At 50.4% G+C, this 17,656-nt stretch overlaps 1 protein-coding gene across 2 annotated transcripts in view; it reads left to right on the forward strand.

Annotated features, from left to right (window-relative positions):
• The window catches only part of Asap2 (ArfGAP with SH3 domain, ankyrin repeat and PH domain 2), a 154,625-nt gene extending 137,122 nt beyond the window's left edge, over positions 1-17,503 (forward strand). Inside the window, exons 20-28 of one of the 2 annotated variants that reach the window (XM_042680742.1) lie at positions 782-849; positions 2,133-2,246; positions 3,703-3,955; positions 6,484-6,621; positions 8,067-8,232; positions 12,893-12,942; positions 13,438-13,508; positions 13,892-14,014; positions 15,153-17,503. In XM_042680742.1, coding sequence (XP_042536676.1) covers positions 782-849; positions 2,133-2,246; positions 3,703-3,955; positions 6,484-6,621; positions 8,067-8,232; positions 12,893-12,942; positions 13,438-13,508; positions 13,892-14,014; positions 15,153-15,227 — 1,058 coding nt within the window. In that variant the 3' untranslated portion in view covers positions 15,228-17,503. The remainder of the gene's footprint in view (positions 1-781; positions 850-2,132; positions 2,247-3,702; positions 3,956-6,483; positions 6,622-8,066; positions 8,233-12,892; positions 12,943-13,437; positions 13,509-13,891; positions 14,015-15,152) is intronic. The other variant, XM_042680743.1, reaches the window with a different exon arrangement.
• The last annotated feature ends 153 nt before the right edge of the window (positions 17,504-17,656 follow it).

Here is a 17,656-nt window from a genome sequence, read left to right on the forward strand (position 1 = left end):
TTTTTTAAGTTAATCATCCCTCATTGAAGGAGACTTACGTAGAAGAAAAGACAGGTTTCAAGTGGATAGGCTGCGTAAAGGTTCATTTCATTCAGGTACACGGGCCCGGGTCCCTGCTCTTGGTGAGCAGCTGGGGCCACCTGCTTTATCCTCAGCCTGTAGTTTAGACATTGATTTTAGTTACTTGCTGCTGCAGCAGTTTTATTTCCTGAACCAGCTCAAAGCCCGTTTTTTAAAATCAGAGCTTCTCTACTTAGCCGTGTCCTGCGCAGTCACAAGACCCCAGCAGCCCTGCCCTGGTCACACCAAGTGGATTTCATGGATTGTGCTCAGTTTCTTGTAGCACTGTGTTACTGTATCTTAGCCAGATTGGCACACCCGTGCCAGGTGGGTTGGTTGGCGTTCTGTAACTGACAGAATATTTGAGAAAAGCAACTTCTTGGAAGAAAGATTTGTGTTGGCTCCGAGGTTTCTTCAAGGGCAGCTGGCTCCATTGCTCTGGGCTTGGGGTGAGGCAGGGGCATGGTGGAGGTGCGTGAGGAGGAGGAGGCTGCGCTCATGGCAGCCAGGAAGCGGGGTGAGGAGGGGAGGGGAGACACACCCTTTCCTTTAATGGCGCACCCGGTAACCTACTTCCTCCTCCTGTCCTGCTGGCACCTGATCAGCTGTCACTGCTCAGCACTGCCACCTGCAGGGGACCAAGTCTGCGGTACACAGGGACATTTCGTAGCGAGACCATAATACTGGGCTTTGCCTTGTCTCCTTTCCTCTCGACATCTAGCAAATGAGTCAGGAGAGACGCCCCTGGACATTGCCAAGCGCCTCAGGCACGAGCACTGCGAGGAGCTGGTGAGTCCCTGCTGTTTGGACAGCTGCAGTGAAGGCCCCCCCCTCCAGGGGGAGGGTTTCCTCCAGCCTTGGCTCAGGAGCAGATCTCCAGGGTGGGACAAGCTAAGTAAGCATCTGACCTGAGGAAAAGGAACAGGAAGTCTGCAGAGCAGGAGCTCCCCCTGGTGGTGAGATTTGAACTTGAGTTATATGTGCTGCACGTCTAACAGAGGCTGAGCAGCCAGCCACCTCCTGTGCTCAGGCACCCCGAGTGCGGGCTCTTTATCACATGGCAGGCTGGCCTTCCTATTTTGTTCCTTCACCAGAAACCCTGTGGTCTCCTGGCATCTTCCTCTTCTGTTCTGTGTGAAGAGAGACGGTGTGTATGGTGCAATCAGCCTCCAGGAGCTCCTGGGTGGGCAGGGCTGGGTTCGCAGGATGCTGTGCCCACTGCACATCCATACCCCCAGCTGTTCTCGCTTGTGAATCTAGTCACTTCCATTGCTCTGCAAAGGTGGTTGCCAGAATTACTGTTGAGCTCTGTAAAGTAATTGGCCCAACATGAGGGCCCAGTCAATAGAACTATTAATAATAAATGCTGTACAAGTGTAGGATAAGTAACAGATACTACCCTAGACACTTCCTGTGAACTCATTCAGTTTTTGTGACCATGACATAGTTTCTGTGGTGTCCCCATTGTACGGATGAGTCAGCAGACACAGAAAGGGGCGACGAAGGATCTTCCCCAACGTCGTAGAGTTACTTTGTGGCTCTAAGGAACTTAAAACCGTATGGTGACCTTCTACACTGAATGTAATGAAGTAACTTCTGCACATTCAGAATGGAAGTGGCTATTTACTTCCTGGGTGAATAGAGGACATAGTCACTCATATCATTTTCTGCAGGGCTTAACTTTCTTATTTTCTATGGCTAATGTCACAGAAGGCTGAGTTAACAGTGAATGTATTCCTTCCCCCAAGGTGTGAAGTATACAAGTCACTGCTTCTGGACAGGTGGCCGCCCTCTGGGTCCCAAATCCCCCTTGCCTGTGCACAGTTCTTTACAGTTTACAAAGCACTTGCTGGCTTTATGGGTCTGAATGTCAGGTTGTCCTGGGAGTGACTCGGCAGGAGGGCTTCCCCAAGACCCAAGGATTCAAATGAGCTTGCCTTGGACAGAATTGCCTTCTTGCCGGACCCTCCTCCCTGGCCTCAGGCCTCTGTGGGTCTGGACTCCCTGTGGGTACCCGCCCCACCTGGATGACTAACTACATGGGTAGCAGCCGTGACTGTTCCTCCCCACAGCTGACCCAAGCCTTGTCCGGAAGGTTTAATTCTCACGTGCATGTCGAATACGAATGGCGACTCCTTCACGAGGACCTGGACGAGAGCGATGATGATGTGGACGAGAAATTGCAGGTGTGTGCAGGGGTCCTCCAGGAAGAAGCAGTTTGCTGAGCTTTGTTTGGAGCAAGCTGAGTCCCAGCCTGCAAGGAAGGCAGAAGCTGTTTTATAGAAAAGGCAGTCAGGGGACTTTGTGTGTTCATTGACCTCAGTAGGTTTGGGGTTCATCTGTGCCCCGTGTTCCCTGCTGCCTCCAGCTCTTGTGAGGAACGGCTACTATGTAGTAGTCATAGGCACTGCCGGCCTTTGCCCTGAGTGAAAGTGAAGGCCTTTGACACCTCAGGAGAGGAGAAGCAGGGGAAGGGAAGCCCATGTAGCATAATGGAGGTGAGGTCAGCAAGGTTAAGTCAATTGGCGTCCAGCTCGTAGTTCATACTCTGAAGCTGATGTTTCAAATGGGAATGGGATCTGAGTTACCTGCGTTGTGGCTCTGTGCATCACTTTCCAGTGAGGCGCACAACCTTTTGGTAGAGCTGGGGTGAGCATTCTCTTAAAGGGCCAGGTAGTAAATGTTTTAGATTCTAAGTGTAACTTTTTGGGGTATTTGTTTATTGTGGTATTGGGGATTGAACTCAGGACCTCATGCTGGCTAGGCAAGTACTCTACCACTTAATCCACACCCGCAGCCCTGAAATTCCAGGGTTTGTTTTTTTGTTTAGTTGAATTGTTGTTGTTTTTGTTGTTTGGGTCATGGGGCTTGAACACAGGGCCTTGGCATTGTCCCTGAGCTTTCTCACTCTTTGAGCCACAGCAGCACTTCTGTTTTCTGGTGGTTAATTGGAAATAAGAGTCTACTCAGGCTGCTTCGAACCACAATCCTCAGATCTCAGCCTTCTGAATAGCTAGGATTGCAGGCGTGAGCCACTGTGCCTAGCAAACTTCTGTTTTTATTACAGTTACTCACCCAGAATGGCTCAAAAGCAGCCACAGACAGTATGAAATGATGGGCAGGCTGTGGCTCCTTGAAACCCTCGTTATGGAGGCTGTGGGGGCCCAGAGGCCAGGATTTGCTGTCTCCCGGGTTAGAGGAAGCTCTAGAGTTCATGGGAAGGCGGGAGGAAACATTGATGTGCCCTGAGAAAGTTGGAGGTTGTGTGTGGCTAGCGGGATAGAGCCGCCTGTACCTAAAACCTGAAACACAAGGCAGTGTGTTTGGGAAGGAGGTCTTGGGGACAGAGCACAGGTAAGTGAGGAGAACTCTGGCTATTGAGATGGAATGGATTCTCTCTGAAATCCTGAGTGGACAGTTGTATGTCCAGGCTTTCTCTGTGTGTGTGTATGTGTGTAAATCTGTGGCTCTCATGCAGCAGTTTAAGTCCCGATTAAGAGTCTAAACGAGCCCAGGCTGAGCAGAAGTGGCACACATGAGGTGTGCGTGTGATAAGATGTGTGTCTGAGTGTTGCACGGTGACTGTTTTTCACAGCCAGAAGCCATATCTCCATCTCACAACTTTGCTCCACTTTCTTTTAGCCAAGTCCCAATCGGCGGGAGGACCGGCCGGTGAGCTTCTACCAGCTGGGGTCCAGCCAGCTTCAGCCCAGTGCTGCGTCTTTGGCCAGAGATGCCGCAAACCTTGCCAAGGACAAGCCGAGGGGCTTTGTGCCCAGCATCCTGCAGAATGAGACCTACGGGGCCATCCTCAGCAGCAGCCCGCCTCCATCCCAGCCCACCGCCCCCAGCACCACCAGCGCCCCCCCACTCCCACCCAGGAACCTCGGCAAAGGTATGCAACTTAGCGGTCCCCTGTGAACAGGTGGAAGGATTGGTTGTGAGCTTTTGGGGTGGGGGGGTTATAGCAGCTTCACCCCAAACTAGGTGACATTTAGGTTATTTATCTTGTAGTTACTTTGTTTGTGTATGGGATCCATTTCTTCGTACAGGAATCCTTTATTCTTACGATGCCAACATAGTGGTGGAGATGTTGGTGCATTCTTCTGTGGCAGAGGTTGTGGTCTCGTTCGCGCAGAGCTACACCCGCAAGCCAGGGCAGCATGTGGTTTGGAGCAGCAGGGTCTCAGTCTCCCTACCTTTCTGACTTGCTATCCTCCTCATGTCTTGATTTCTCCTGTTCTCTTTTCTCCTGCTGCGTCTGGGGCTGCTGTGGAATCTGCAGCTACTTCATATCTCTTGATCCAGGTGAAATTAAGAAGAAAGAGATACTCGTTCCAAGAGCAGTGCTCAGCTTCACTGTGAAAAGCAAAATTGTCCTGCGGGCCTTTCTGATGCTTTTCAATTCAGAAAGCTGGCTGTACTTGGTTGTTCTGTCCAAACGGTTCAAGTTCAGCAGGGATTTTGTTGTTGTCGTTGTTACAGATACAGAAATGTTTTACAGACATGGACAAGTTAAGTAGTTGATCCAGTAGTGAAGCTCAGCTGGCCACGGAGCCTCCTGAAACCAGGCCCGCAGTGACCCGCTGGGTTCTAAGCGGTGGTCCTTGGGACTCCCTGGGGCAAGGAGGGGGGTGCTCAGGCTTTGTGGGGGCCACTGCAGAGCTGGGCCCCAGCGCCATGGCTGTTGTGAGCTGCTGATGGTGTAGAAGTCTCAGCACGAACGGTTCTCAGGCTGCCTCTGAAATTTGGGAAGGGGAGCGAGGTCTTGGCTGGAATTGCAGCTGGAGGGTGAGCGGCTGTGTGCTCTCGCATTGCCCAAGTCCCTGCCCTGCTGCCTGGCTATTTCAAGGTTCCGCCCAAGTACTTGGGCCCAGGGGAGTCATGACCACCCTGCCCTGCGGGGCACTGCACCAGCAGCCTCAAGAGCACACACAGAGCAGGCGCCAAGCCCTGTCCGTACCCTCCGCTCCGTGCCTGGGCCTGCCGAGGCCACCCTGCACAAGGAAGGCAGGCTCGTCCGCGACTCCCCTTCTCCGGGCTGGCCAGGGCAGTGCAGGTTCCTAGAGGGTCTCTCCCTGACTCTTCCCCCGTGCTCCTGGAGATGGGTGTCAGTGGTGAAGGGCCTGAGTTAAGTAGACCAGGCATCTTGTGCTTGGCAGCGCCCTGTGTGGCCGATTGTGGAGGAGAGACTTGGTTTTGCATTTGGATTGTTTAAGAGGGAACAGAAGCTCTTCGCCTTGACTTCCTGGAATTAAGAGTCTGCAGTTTCTTATTCTTTTTGCCATTCTTCTCTTTAGCTTTCTTTCTTTTTGTTTTTCCTTTTTCTTTTTACCGGTCCTGGGGTTGGAACTCTGGGCCTAGGCTGCTTTTTACTCAAGGATGGTGCTCTACTACTTGAGCCACAGCACCACTTCTGACTTTTTCTGACTAGCTTATTGGAGATAAGAGTCTCACAGACTTTCCTGCATGGGCTGGCTTTGAACTGCAATTCTCAGATCTCAGCCTCGTGTGTAGCTAGGATTACAGGCATGTACCACCAGTGCCCGGCTTAGCGTTACTTCTTCTTGAGATGAAGTAGATTGCACCCCTGCCCTCCTTCTGTGTCCCCCACACCAAGTCCAGACTTGGTGTGGAGCTGGGTAGACAAGGTGACAGTGTATCTCATGCTCACCCAGGAGGGGGTGCACAGGCTCTCTCCTGACCAGTGCCTGGCCTGGGTGGGTGTGGCCTGTTTGCACACCAGCTCGCCCTGTCCCCCACCTGCCCCTGTGCACAGCTGTGGAACTGGGTCACAGCTGTGCATCTGCGTGTAGAGCACACTGAGTGAGAAAGCTCAGGGCTTCGTGTGGCAGAGGAAGGACTGTGGCCAGGGAAGTCTCATCTCGTTTAAGGGCCATGAACCTGCTGGGTCATCCGTGCCAACCTCCCAGAAATGTTGGGAGGCAGTCAAGAGAGCACAAGTCTCCTTGTGCCTGGTCCCTCCCCCCCAGGGACCTCCGTTGGGGACACCTGGGCGCCTTCCACGTGATCCCCTAGAAGTATGCTCTGGGCGGGTAAGGTGAGCGCGAGTTGCATGGGCCCCAAACACGGTGCTCAGGGCGAACACCTGTTGTGATTTATTCCTCTTTTCGAATAGTGAGTTTGAGAAACAAGATCAGGAATCTAAAATGTTTACCATTAAATTGAAAAGGCCAGCGAGAAGGTTCTCAGTGGCATCTTTGGTTTAGTGTGTTATCAGTGTCTGCCTTCCAGATAACGTGAGACAAAAGGGTTCTATTTGCTGTTCTAGAAGGGTCATATTGGCCTTCTTGTAAGCGAGAGGATCAATAACGCAGTGTTTTGTTTCTGTTTTTGTTCTGTGTGTGTGCGTGCGTGTGTGTGCATGCGTGTGTTTGCGTGTGTGCGTGCGTGTGGGTTTAGTTCAGACAGCCTCCTCCTCAGCTAACACCTTGTGGAAGACAAACTCTGTAGGTGTGGGCGCTGTAAGCAGGCAGCGATCTTCGTCAGATCCGCCAGCTGTCCACCCACCGCTGCCCCCTCTTCGTGTGACATCTACCAGTACGTTTTTTACCTTTTCCTTTCTTGCCAGTGGGCCGTGTAGATCTGGAAGGCAGGGGGCGCTGTTGGCAGCCACCTGGGGAGACAGCTGCCAGGCTGCATACCTATGCAGGTGTACAGATGCCCAACGGTACACCGGTGGCCTCCGTGGCCTCCAACCCTCCCAACTCCCCTGCAAGCTCCTGTAGAACCCTCGGTATTCCCCAGTGGCTCACTCTAATCTCTTACAAAGCGTGTGAGCAGTATTTATCCTCCATTGCCCACCAACCCAGAGCTTCCATTTCCTTTAGCCAGGAGATGATTCTCCCTGGCAGGTTTTTCTCAGTGCCAGCATGTCCTCGAAAGCCTGGGAGAAGCCTTGGTCTTGCAGCAGAGCTGAGTACCTTTTACTGGGTCAGTGAGAAGCGTGCTGGCCCCCTCCCTGCCTGCGTCCTGCTCTGCCCGCGCCCAGCATCCCTGGAGTCCTGCTTCCGGAGGATGACGCCCTCTCCTTGAACCCGAGGAGACAAAAGCCTGTAGTGCTGGCGAGCCAGGCTCCCGCATCACGAGGCTCTTGGGACCTTCCGAGGGCCGGCAGCCTGTCCCCTTCCCTGCCTCTCGCCCTGGCACTCCCCGGATGACCTCTGTGGGGTAGTCCGCCATTTGACTCTTCCTTTAAAATGGGAAAGGAAAGACTATATGCTCAGTCTCTTCATTTGTCCCACCCTGTGGTCCCTTTTTGGACACTAAAGACTTCTCTCCCCTGGTGGGGCCTGGGCCTCAGTGCCCACCTTGGCAGGCCACCTTCCACCTGTGAGGAGCACCTGGCGCTCTGCTGTTGGCCACAGAGGAGGAAGGCAGCAGAGGAAGCTCACCCCGGGACTTAGCTCTATTTTTTTTTTTTTTCTTTAACCACGTCTGCCCACCAGTCAAGATCAGTTTGCCTCTGAGTCTTAGCCTGTGGTGGATAAAGTACAGATAATAGTAAACCCTTACCTGTGCCCGCCTCAGACTGGACACCCAGTGTAAGTCATCGTCACGGTCTGGCTGTTCTCAGCCACCTGCTCAAATGGAGTACACCTCAGGCTGAAAGAATCCTGGCTCCAGAAGGCTCAGCTCCCCAGGGCAGAGTTTAAGCCTGGCACCAGCCCCCAGATTTCTCTGCTGACTCTCAGAGCCAAGAGCTGAAGATGGTGCCAGCCTCCCACTGGGCCTGCCCATCTGGATGCTGGCTGAGCATAGACAGGGTGCAGAACTTTGTAGTTGAGGCTCGAGCTTCCTGATGGGGTGAGACAGGAGCTCCTGCCTTCCCCTTCAGTTTCCCAGGTGAGCCCAGAAACGGCAGCAGGTGTTGCTCAGGAGGAGTGCTAGAAAGGAGTCCTTGTGGGCCAAGGCTCCGTGCTGCGAAGGCTGAGCGTGGGGTGCAGGAGGGAGGCTCATCCTGTGTTCCTCTCCTCTCTCTGCAGATCCCTTATCCTCTACACCACCCCCTCCTGTGGCCAAGACACCTGGGGTGCTAGAAGCCTTGAGCCAGCCAAGCAAGCCTACCCAGCCTGGGGCTGTGCAGAGCAAGCCCCCGCCCCTGCCACCCCAGCCGCCCAGCCGCCTGCCGCAGAAGAAGCCTGCACCAGGGTAAGCGCAGCCCCTTCCCAGCACCGGCCACTGTCCTACAACTTGCTTTCAGGAGGCTCCAAGCAACAGTGGCCCCTTGCTTTACCACTGAGACTCCCGCTGGGCTTCTGCTATGGTAGTGTGGGAGGCCAGTGCTGTATAACTTATCCATTAGTTCTCAGGGGTCTTAAAATGGATTCTTCAAGCAGGCACCGGTGGCTCACACCCGTAACACTATAGGTGTTTAGGAGGCTGAATACTGAGGATCAAGGTTCAAAGCCAGCCCAGGCAGGAAAGTCCATGACACTCTTTATCTCTAAATAACCAACAAAAAGCCAAAAGTAGAGCCGTGGCTCAAGTGGAAGAGTGCTAGCCTTGAACACAAAGCCTCAAGGACAGTGCCCACGCTCTGACTTCAGGCCCCAGCACTGGCACTTTAAAAGAAAACGATTCTTCCAGGTTTTTCTCTTACCATGTTTTGTTGTTGTTGTTGTTGTTGTGTGCATGCTGGTGTGGGGCTGGAACTCAGGGCTCAGATGCGGTCCCTCACTCAAGACTGGTGCTCTCCCACTTGAGCCACAGCTCCACTTACAGCTTTTTGGCAATTAATTAGAGATAGGAGTCATGATCTTTCCTGCCACACCGACTTCAAGATCTCAGTCTCCTGAGAAGCTAGGATGACAGATGTGAGCCACTGGTGCCTGGCTTAAGGAATTTCTGGAAATTTCTTACATATGTATGTGTGAAATCACATAACAAGTTTAGATTTTTGTTTAGTGCGTACACTGGGTTTTTTTTTTTTTTAAGTCCTTAAGACATGAGGCCCTTTACTATGTTCTGTCTGTGTCTCACGGGAAGGAAACCTGGAACTCGGGCCCTGCGCAGGGAGGCGTGTGTTACCTGCAGATCAGAGTGTCCTTTGCACACGCGCTGCGCCCCACAGACGCAGTGACTCTCGGGCGTATGCAATTACCACCCAGACTCACACCCATTTCAGCTCTCTCCATGTGTCCAGTAACTTCCTTTGTTCCAATTCATTGGTTTTAATTCAGATTTTTTATAGTGGAAAGTCGTTTTGTTTGTGGGAATGTTACTAAGAAGTTAAGATATGGTACCAAGCAGAGTGCCACCATTCCCAGCAGGAGGGAAGTGCATGCATACCTACATTCCCATGTATATGTGTACATACACATCCATAGTACATGTGAATATGTGTATTTATGTTTCTTTTTTATCTTTCAGTTTCTTTATTGTTGTTTTCTTTGACAGTATTGGCAGTTGAACTCAGGGCCCTCCTCATTTGCTAGGCAAAGACAAGGAACAATGCTTATTCTCATTTTCTGCTTTCCTGTATTTGTTGCTTCCTTTCTAAAGATCAGAATCCTGGAAGTCCTTTTTTAAAAAAACCAAAATAATGAATGACTAGAAAGAAGTGCTTAAGCCAGGACTTTGCTGCTGGTCACTGGCAGCTTATGCCTGTAAACCTGGTCACTCAGGAAGTTGAGATCTAGAACATCTCAGTTCAAAGCTAGCCAAGACAGTAAAGTACACAGGACACCCTTCTCCAAAACAACCAGTAAAAGCCAGGTAAGAGGCATGGATAAAGCCAAGAAAGCCAAACAAGAGCAAGCTGGGGGTCCTGAATTCAAGCCCCAGCAAAAACAAAGAAGTCCCAATTCTTCAAAGCACTTCTGTCCATGTAGGTGCTAGGGGAGAAGCTGGCATCAACCACTGGCTCCATTCCCTGTTTGGCCTTGACTTGGGTCTTAGTCCTCCTGTGGAAGGAGGGGCTGAACCTTAAACTCTGACCTGAGGCATCTCTCAGGTGCATGAATCCCCGGTGATTCTGTCCAAACCAGTGCATGCACCCACTCACTTTCTCCCAGGACTGTGCATGCATGTACCCCAGTGGTTCTTGCAGGGCCAGGGCATGTGCGGGCCTTCCCCTCCCCCCACATGCCTCAGTGCTTGGTGGTTCTGGCCGCTGGGAAGTGACATGGCTGACCCAAGCTGAGCTCTGCGCTTCCCCTATCCAAAGCCAGGAACTAGAAACACAGAAATAGGAGGAATGCACAGGAGTATGCTGTGTTCTGACAAAATTACACTGTGAACACTGAATTCTCATGTGCCATGTACTATCCTTTTCATTTTTTTCCCAACTTAATTTTCAAGTACCAGAATTACTGTTAGTGCCAGCGCCAGTGGCTCACACCTGTAATCCTAGCTACTCAGGAGGGTGAGATCTGAGGATCGCGCTTCAAAGCCAACCAGGGCAGGAAAGTCCGTGAGACTCTAATCTACAATAAACCATTAGAAAAACCAGAAGTGGTGCTGTGGCTCAAGTGATAGAGAGCTTGCCTTGAGCTGCGAAGAGCTGAGGGACAGCACCTAGGCCCAGAGTTCAAGCCCCACAACCGACCAAAAAAAAAAAAATTACTGTTAGCTTGGACCAAACTGGAAAGGAGAGTGGAGACTGTAGGCTATATTTTACTCTCTTTTAAGAGAACTGATATGAAAATCCAAATTTATACCATGCTAAAATTTCCTTTATGAAGAGGACACATTATGTCTTTCTTCCAGAATGAAACTCCAGCCCTGGACTGGTGGCAAATGATTCTTAGTTTGTCCAAAGGCTAGGATCTGAGGATCACGGTGCGAAGCCAGCCCAAGCAGGAAAGTCCTTGAGACTCTTATCTCCAATGAACCACCAAAAAGCCAGGAATGGAGCTGTAGCTCATGTATAGAGTGCTACCCTTGAGCAAAGTAACTCAGAGACAGCACCCAGACCCTGAGTTCAAGTCCCATGACAGGCCAGAATGGGTCTAGGACATATTCTCACATTGCCTGCTGTGTCCTCACTCACCTTTCAGTAAGATTAAAACTAATGACCTTCTCTAGAGAGATGAGTTCATCCAGCCAGCCTTCTGGTTTCTTCTGGGAACAGGGAGGAGGCTAAGAAGAGCGTGCCAGGTACATCGCTCTTGACAGCCGACACCCTCTGTTCCTGCAGAAGCACCAGGCCTGAGTTTAAGGTTCAACGGTTCCTTTCACAGAGGTCTAAGGCCCAAGCCAGGCTGGCTAATACCCAGCCCCGAGCCCAAGCCCATGCAGACAGAGGTGCTGTGGTGGAGGCCTGGGTGTAGGGTCAGGAACTTGGTGGTGATACTTCCCTCTGGCCTTTATTTGGAAAAAAAAAACCCAAAACTCTCACACAGTGGGGAAATGAGTATGAAAATGGTTGAAGTAGTTTATTTGCGTGTATAAAGATAGAACAGTGCTGGTGGCTCACACCTGTAATCCTAGCTACTCAGGAGACTGAGATCTGAGGATCGCAGTTCAAAGCCAGCCTGGGCAGGAAAGTCCGTGAGACTCTTATCTCCTGTAAACCACTAGAAAACCAGAAATGACGCTCTGGCTCAAGCAGTAGAGCACTTGCCCTGAGCTAAAGAGCACAAGGACAGCACTTAAGCTAGAGTTCAAGCCCCATGACCAAAAAGAAAAAAAAATTGTTTTAAAAAGGGAGAAGGATGGGGCAGAGTGAAAGGGGAGGTTGAACAGGATACATGTGTGTGTGTGTATGTGTGTGTGTGTGTGTAAATACTACAATAAAACCCCCTTGTACAACTAATACATACTAGTACAAAAAACTAGGGAGCAGAAACTTCTTGACTGTGGTGAACAACAGGAGCAAACTAGCTGTGGTGATTCACACGGCTTCCATTGGCACATAGCCAGGTTTTTTTTTTTTGTTTTGTTTTGTTTTGTTTTGTTTGGCATATAGTGAATGTATAAAATTTTTTGTTTATATTGAAGAAAAGAATAGCATGAGGAGCTGGGAAGGTGGCTCAGTGGTAGAGCGCTTGCCTTGCATGCATGAGGCCCTGGGTTCGATTCTTCAGCACCACATAAACAAAAAGAAAAAAGCCGGAAGCGGCGCTGTGGCTCAAGTGGTAGAGCGCTAGCCTTGAGCTGAAGAGCTGAGGGACAGCGCCCAGGCCCAGAGTTCAGGCCCCACGACCGGACCCAAAAGAAAAAAAAAAAAAGAATAGCATGATGCCCAGGTGCCGGTGGCTCACACCTGTAATTCTAGCTACTCAGGAGGCTGAGATCTGAGGATCTCTGTTTGAAACCAGCCTGAGTGGGAAAGTTATGAGACTTATCTCCAATTAAGCACTCAAAAAGAGCCAGAAGTGGACCTGTGCCTCAAGTGGTAGAGCTTTAGCCTTTAAGCAACAAAGCTTAGGGACTGAGTGCCTGAGTTCAAGCCCCAGGACCGGCAGACACATGCACATGTGCACACAGGCACGCGAATAGAATAATGTGTATTTCCAGATAAATGAAACATAATGAAATTATTTAAAAATATTTAGCATGGGGCTGGGAAGGTGGCTCAGTGGTAGAGCACTTGCCTTGCATGCATAAGGCCCTGGGTTGGAATCCTCAGCACCACATAAGCAGAAAAAGCCGGAAGTGGCGCTGTGGCTCAAGTGGTAGAGCACTAGTCTTGAGCTGAAGAGCCGAGGGACAGTGCCCAGGCCCGGACCAAAAAAAAAAAAAAAAATAGTGGGATGAGAGTTGATGAAATCACTGATGCACTTGCGGTTTGAATACAGCTGCTCAGAGAGAAGAGGTTGGGAGAGACAGCCTCAGGTATCAGTAAGTCTGTTTTTCCTTCCTATAGGGCTGAGAAGCCAACCCCATTGCTCAACAAAGGCCAGCCAAGAGGACCTGGTAATGATGCCATTTGGGACTGGGCTTGATTCTGCTGGGTCCCAGGGGAACATTTCTTGGCAGGTGGTCAGCTCTACATAGGGCCTGTCCGCCCTCCAACTCCCTCACCCCCCATCCAACTCCAGCTCCCCCTCCCAACTACCCTCCAGCTCTCCACCCTGCATCTCCAGCTCCCCCTCCCATCCAGCCTCCAACTCCAGCTCCCGTCCCCCATCCTCCATGTTCAGTTCTCCCTCCCCCTCAGGCCTGATACTCTGCTCCCCACAGTTCAAGGCTGCGGTTCCCCTTTCCTGTGCTCCGACTTTCATCCTGCCTTGCAGAAAGTTCTCTGACTTACAGGGACTTTTCCCTTATCACATCAGAACTTCTGGAGAAATCTGCTTTCAGACATGACCCTCGGGCCCTGGTAGTCAGTTTACCTCTTGTGGTTACGACTGATGGGGTGTCTTGTAAGGCTTCGTTTTGGCCCTAACACGGTGGATCTCTCTGGAACAGAAGCTCCGGGTCCTCTGTCCAATGCCATGGCTCTGCAGCCCCCCGCACCCATGCCCAGGAAGTCCCAGGCGGTAAGTGGATAAGGCTTTCCTGTCCCTTGCTCTGTCTACCCAGAAAGCTTGAAGGCAGCCGATCTGCCTTCTTTCCCTGGAGAGGGTGGACTGGGCGTCGGGTGCTGGCGCTGCTGTGACTTGGACCCCCACAAGTGCCAGGCTCCAGCTGCTCCACTTCCAGCTGCTCCACTTCCAGCTGCTCCACTTCCAGCTGCTCCACTTCCAGCTGCTCCTTGGCCCTCCCCCAGCCGGGGTCTCCCTGTAATTTCCTTGGCACCAGAGCTGCAACAACCCCTGTGGGCTCCCCTCCCCGGGGTCCTGGGCTCAAGCGGAAGCAGGAGGCCATTGTCTGTCCTGGTTCCAGCCTCCGGCCACACTAGCCTTTACTCTCCCTGACGCAGACCAAGTCAAAGCCCAAGCGGGTGAAAGCACTCTACAACTGTGTGGCTGACAACCCGGACGAGCTGACCTTCTCTGAGGGAGATGTGATCGTGGTGGACGGGGAGGAGGACCAGGAGTGGTGGGTGAGTCAGATTGGGGTCTGGAAGGGGCTCAGGGCTGAGCTGCACCTGCCCGCCTGGAACTCCCAGACACTGATGAGGCTCAGCATGAACAGTCCAGTTTTGGGGTGGCCGTGAGGCCTCAGGCCCCTGGCTGCCCTGTCCTCAGCAGGACCCACACCTCTGCACCCCTGGGCAGCCCCTCCCTATTTTGTTGGGCAAGTCTCCCAGGCTGCTGTTTCCAGAGTACACTGGAGGATCTCAAGTGAGACCCTGGCATTCTGAGGCCTTGAGTTTCTAGGTAAAGACCTCACTGCCGCATGAGCGCGGCAAGGAATCTAAAGAGATCTGGCCTCCGGGGGTAGGCAAAACCCACCCAGTTTGGTCCTGAATGAGCTAGGGCCTGCTCTGTCCACGGGAGCAGCACAGGCACCTGCTTCCTCCTCCCCCTCCCCCTGGGGGTCCTAGCTGTTGAGCCTCAGCACTCACGGGCCGGGAACTGTGGGACTTGGTTGCTCACAGTGCAGTGGTGAGATGACATGGAAAGCGCGGAAGAGTCAGCGCAGGACTGAGCACTCTGCCGAGTCTGCCACCTACTGGACAGTTAGCCTTGCTCCACAGAGGGAGCTTAGGTGCCTCTCATGGAACTGGGGGATGGGGGAGAGAAATTAGGGAGACTCCGAGCCAACTTGGCTTTGATAGGCACAAGTAGTTTGGGCCCTGTGTAACCTCTGTTCCCAGCAAAACTCCCACTGTGTTTCATTCTTGGGATGTGGCTGCAGAGCTGTTGGCACGGCTGGTTCATCGTCCTTCCTGCCGATGCAAGCGTCCGTGGGCCAGCTTTCCCTTCTCCAGCAGTCTTACCTAGCACTGACTTGTAGGAGTCATAGCTCCTGGGGCTTTTGCTACTGTGACCTCCCCTCTCCCCAACTCCAACCCCCGCCACCAGGCAGCAGAGGAGCAGGTGTGCTGGGCTCTCTTCGCCTCCTCGTGCATCGTGTAGTTTGGCAAACACCAGAGAGCAAGAAGGAAGGAATGGCCTGGTTGTTTTACCTAGCTGTTGTTTGGCAAAAGAACTCCTGGTGCAAGTCTCCTTTAATTCAGAAATGGCCTTCGTTTCAAATGTGTAATTTTTCTAACCACCAGCACTTGTTCCTTTCAGATCGGCCACATCGATGGGGACCCGGGTCGCAGAGGAGCGTTTCCGGTATCGTTTGTGCACTTTATTGCTGACTGAATCGCTACTGAACAAAGAGCCTTTCTTTAGCCATTATGTCCCTGTTCCGTTATTGGTACCAAAACTCTCCCAGATAACCAGTTCCACGGATTGGACTGTACGCAAGCCCCGTTCTTTTCACACCACACCACTGTTCTGTTTTAAAAACTCAAAGGTAGTTTTTATATATAAGTGAATTGTTTCTATAATTTGTAGTTTTCATGAAACATTGCTACACTTTTATTAGAAAAAGCTGAATTTCTTTAAAGGTGAACTGAAGTTTTTTTTTTTTTTTTTGAACTACACAACCAAGATCTTGCTAGAACTAAAACTAAATGAAGAAAAATGGAATCACTTCCTGCTTTCCTTAGCCTGATTCTGGAGGTAGTGGTCTTTAGGGCAGCTCTTTGACAGCGAGTAAACTGCGGCTTCACAGCGCCCTGCCTCCTCCCGCCCAGCTGCCTTCATCAGATGCCATCAGTTCACCTTTAAAGACCCGTATTCCCGCGAAACCCACTCAGTGTCTGTTTAAAGCAACTTGCAAACTTACACATTCGCCTTGTACTTTCTAGCCCTACCCTGTGAGGTGCAGCTTCATGACCTCCTGCATGTGTGTAACCTGTTGTGAAAAAAAATCAGCCCTAACCAAACAGTGACTTACTGCAGCATATGGCAATCATTCATTCCTCCCGAGACATTGTAGCAAACTGCATTTCCTGAATTTGGTTAAAAAAAAACTAAGGATGATGGATTGCAAAACAGTTCTAGGGTTCATATGCTTCAGGTGTTTCAGAGTCTGCCTTCCCCAACTCCCTGTCATCTAGAGCGGTGAGCAGCAGTAGAGGACTGTGGCCAGGCCAGGATGCGGTGGCACATTTCCTGCTGCTCCCGGTGCGTGCACCGCCGCCTTCCCTTGCTAGCTCCCGCAGACATTCGTTCAGCTTAGTGTCTAGTACTTATATCACATGCCCACAGGAATGGTAGTCACACCGTCTTGAAACTCAGTGTCCATCTGTTTGTATTCAAGAAATCTGTATTCAGAACTCTGCAGCTCCTCAGTAATGCTATACCCCTAAACATCCCGGCCTTATCACTTAAACTTATGCTACTCGGGGAAGGGGTGGGAACTAGGCCGTCCGTGATAAAATGAACTCATTAGTTTAATGAACTATTTAGTCATTGTGAGCATAAGATTCATAGTAGTTAATATTGGAAATGTTGGCACTCTTTTCAGAATAGGCATGTGATGCCCACTTGGATTTTGAGCAAAAGTAAGGAATCAGTTTTAGCACAGGCTTGGAAAGCAAGGCAACAATGCTGTCACTGCGCTCACCACGACGGTAGTGACTGAAGCAGCTCATCTTTATTGTGCAACTCCTGTTAAGTGTGGAGTTTGGGGTTTTTTCTTACAGCATTGTATTTTTGTCTGCCATGATAATGGATGACAAAACAAACTGGAATGTTTTATGATGTCTAACAATTGATTTTGCTTTCCAGCAATTCCCATGTGTTAGATTTATACTTAGTCTTTTTTTTTTTTTAAAGCACTACATGTGTTTTCACTATGTAATTTCTTGGTTGAACCCTTCCTTTAGTCCATTTCTCATAGATTTAGGAGTGTGAAGATGTATTTTGCACAGTACTTCTCCAGTCTATCGTAACAGCCCCCTACCTGCATCCGGTTCTTATCATCTTGATCGAGTTGGTTCACAACCACATTTGAACGTCAGTCCCAACTAACTTATCAGGTTCACTGGTACATAAATACCTAGGAAATATTTTTCCAGTCTACAATTGGGTGGTGCTATTGTGCAGTCATTAATAGTACTCTTGCCAGAAGAGAAACCCTGTTAATGTTAACTTCCTGCTAATATCCTTTCCTAGTTATTTGTTCTTTGCAAATTGAAAGGAAAAAAAAAGCCACTGAGAGAAAGAAAAACATTGTAGATATCTATTTATATTTAAGGTTTACATTTCCTGACCTTCAGCTGCTGGGTTCTGGAGGGATGACAACTCAGAAGAGGGTGTGCAGAGCAGTTCGGTCTGTGCCCCTGCGCGACGGGTTGAGGGTGGAGAACAGGCTGCAGCCTAGAATGCTATTTTGAGATGTACGATATTCAGTTCATTCACCTGATCACTTTGGTATATCGCAGCGCAACTGTATATATTGTATAACCTAAATTGATTCTTATTTTCATTGTCCTTAATGCAGTGATTTATAATTAGAGCATGTTTAATAAGCTTACTCTTGTTAACTAGTCATTTGACTGGAAAAAAAATAAAGTACTTTTAAATGGGCATAGTTTTGTTTTTATTTTTTATCCTTTAAGTATAAGATATTACAGTCCCTTTTTGCCAAAAATAAAAAAGTACACTAGCATACTAGCCATTGGATCCTTCAAATACTTTAAGCATGAGCAGTGATCTTATCTCTAACATAAACACTGTGT

Source organism: Dipodomys spectabilis, unplaced genomic scaffold (assembly GCF_019054845.1).
Source record: "Dipodomys spectabilis isolate Male_0828 unplaced genomic scaffold, ASM1905484v1 ptg000066l, whole genome shotgun sequence".
NCBI classification, from domain to species: Eukaryota; Metazoa; Chordata; class Mammalia; order Rodentia; family Heteromyidae; genus Dipodomys; species Dipodomys spectabilis.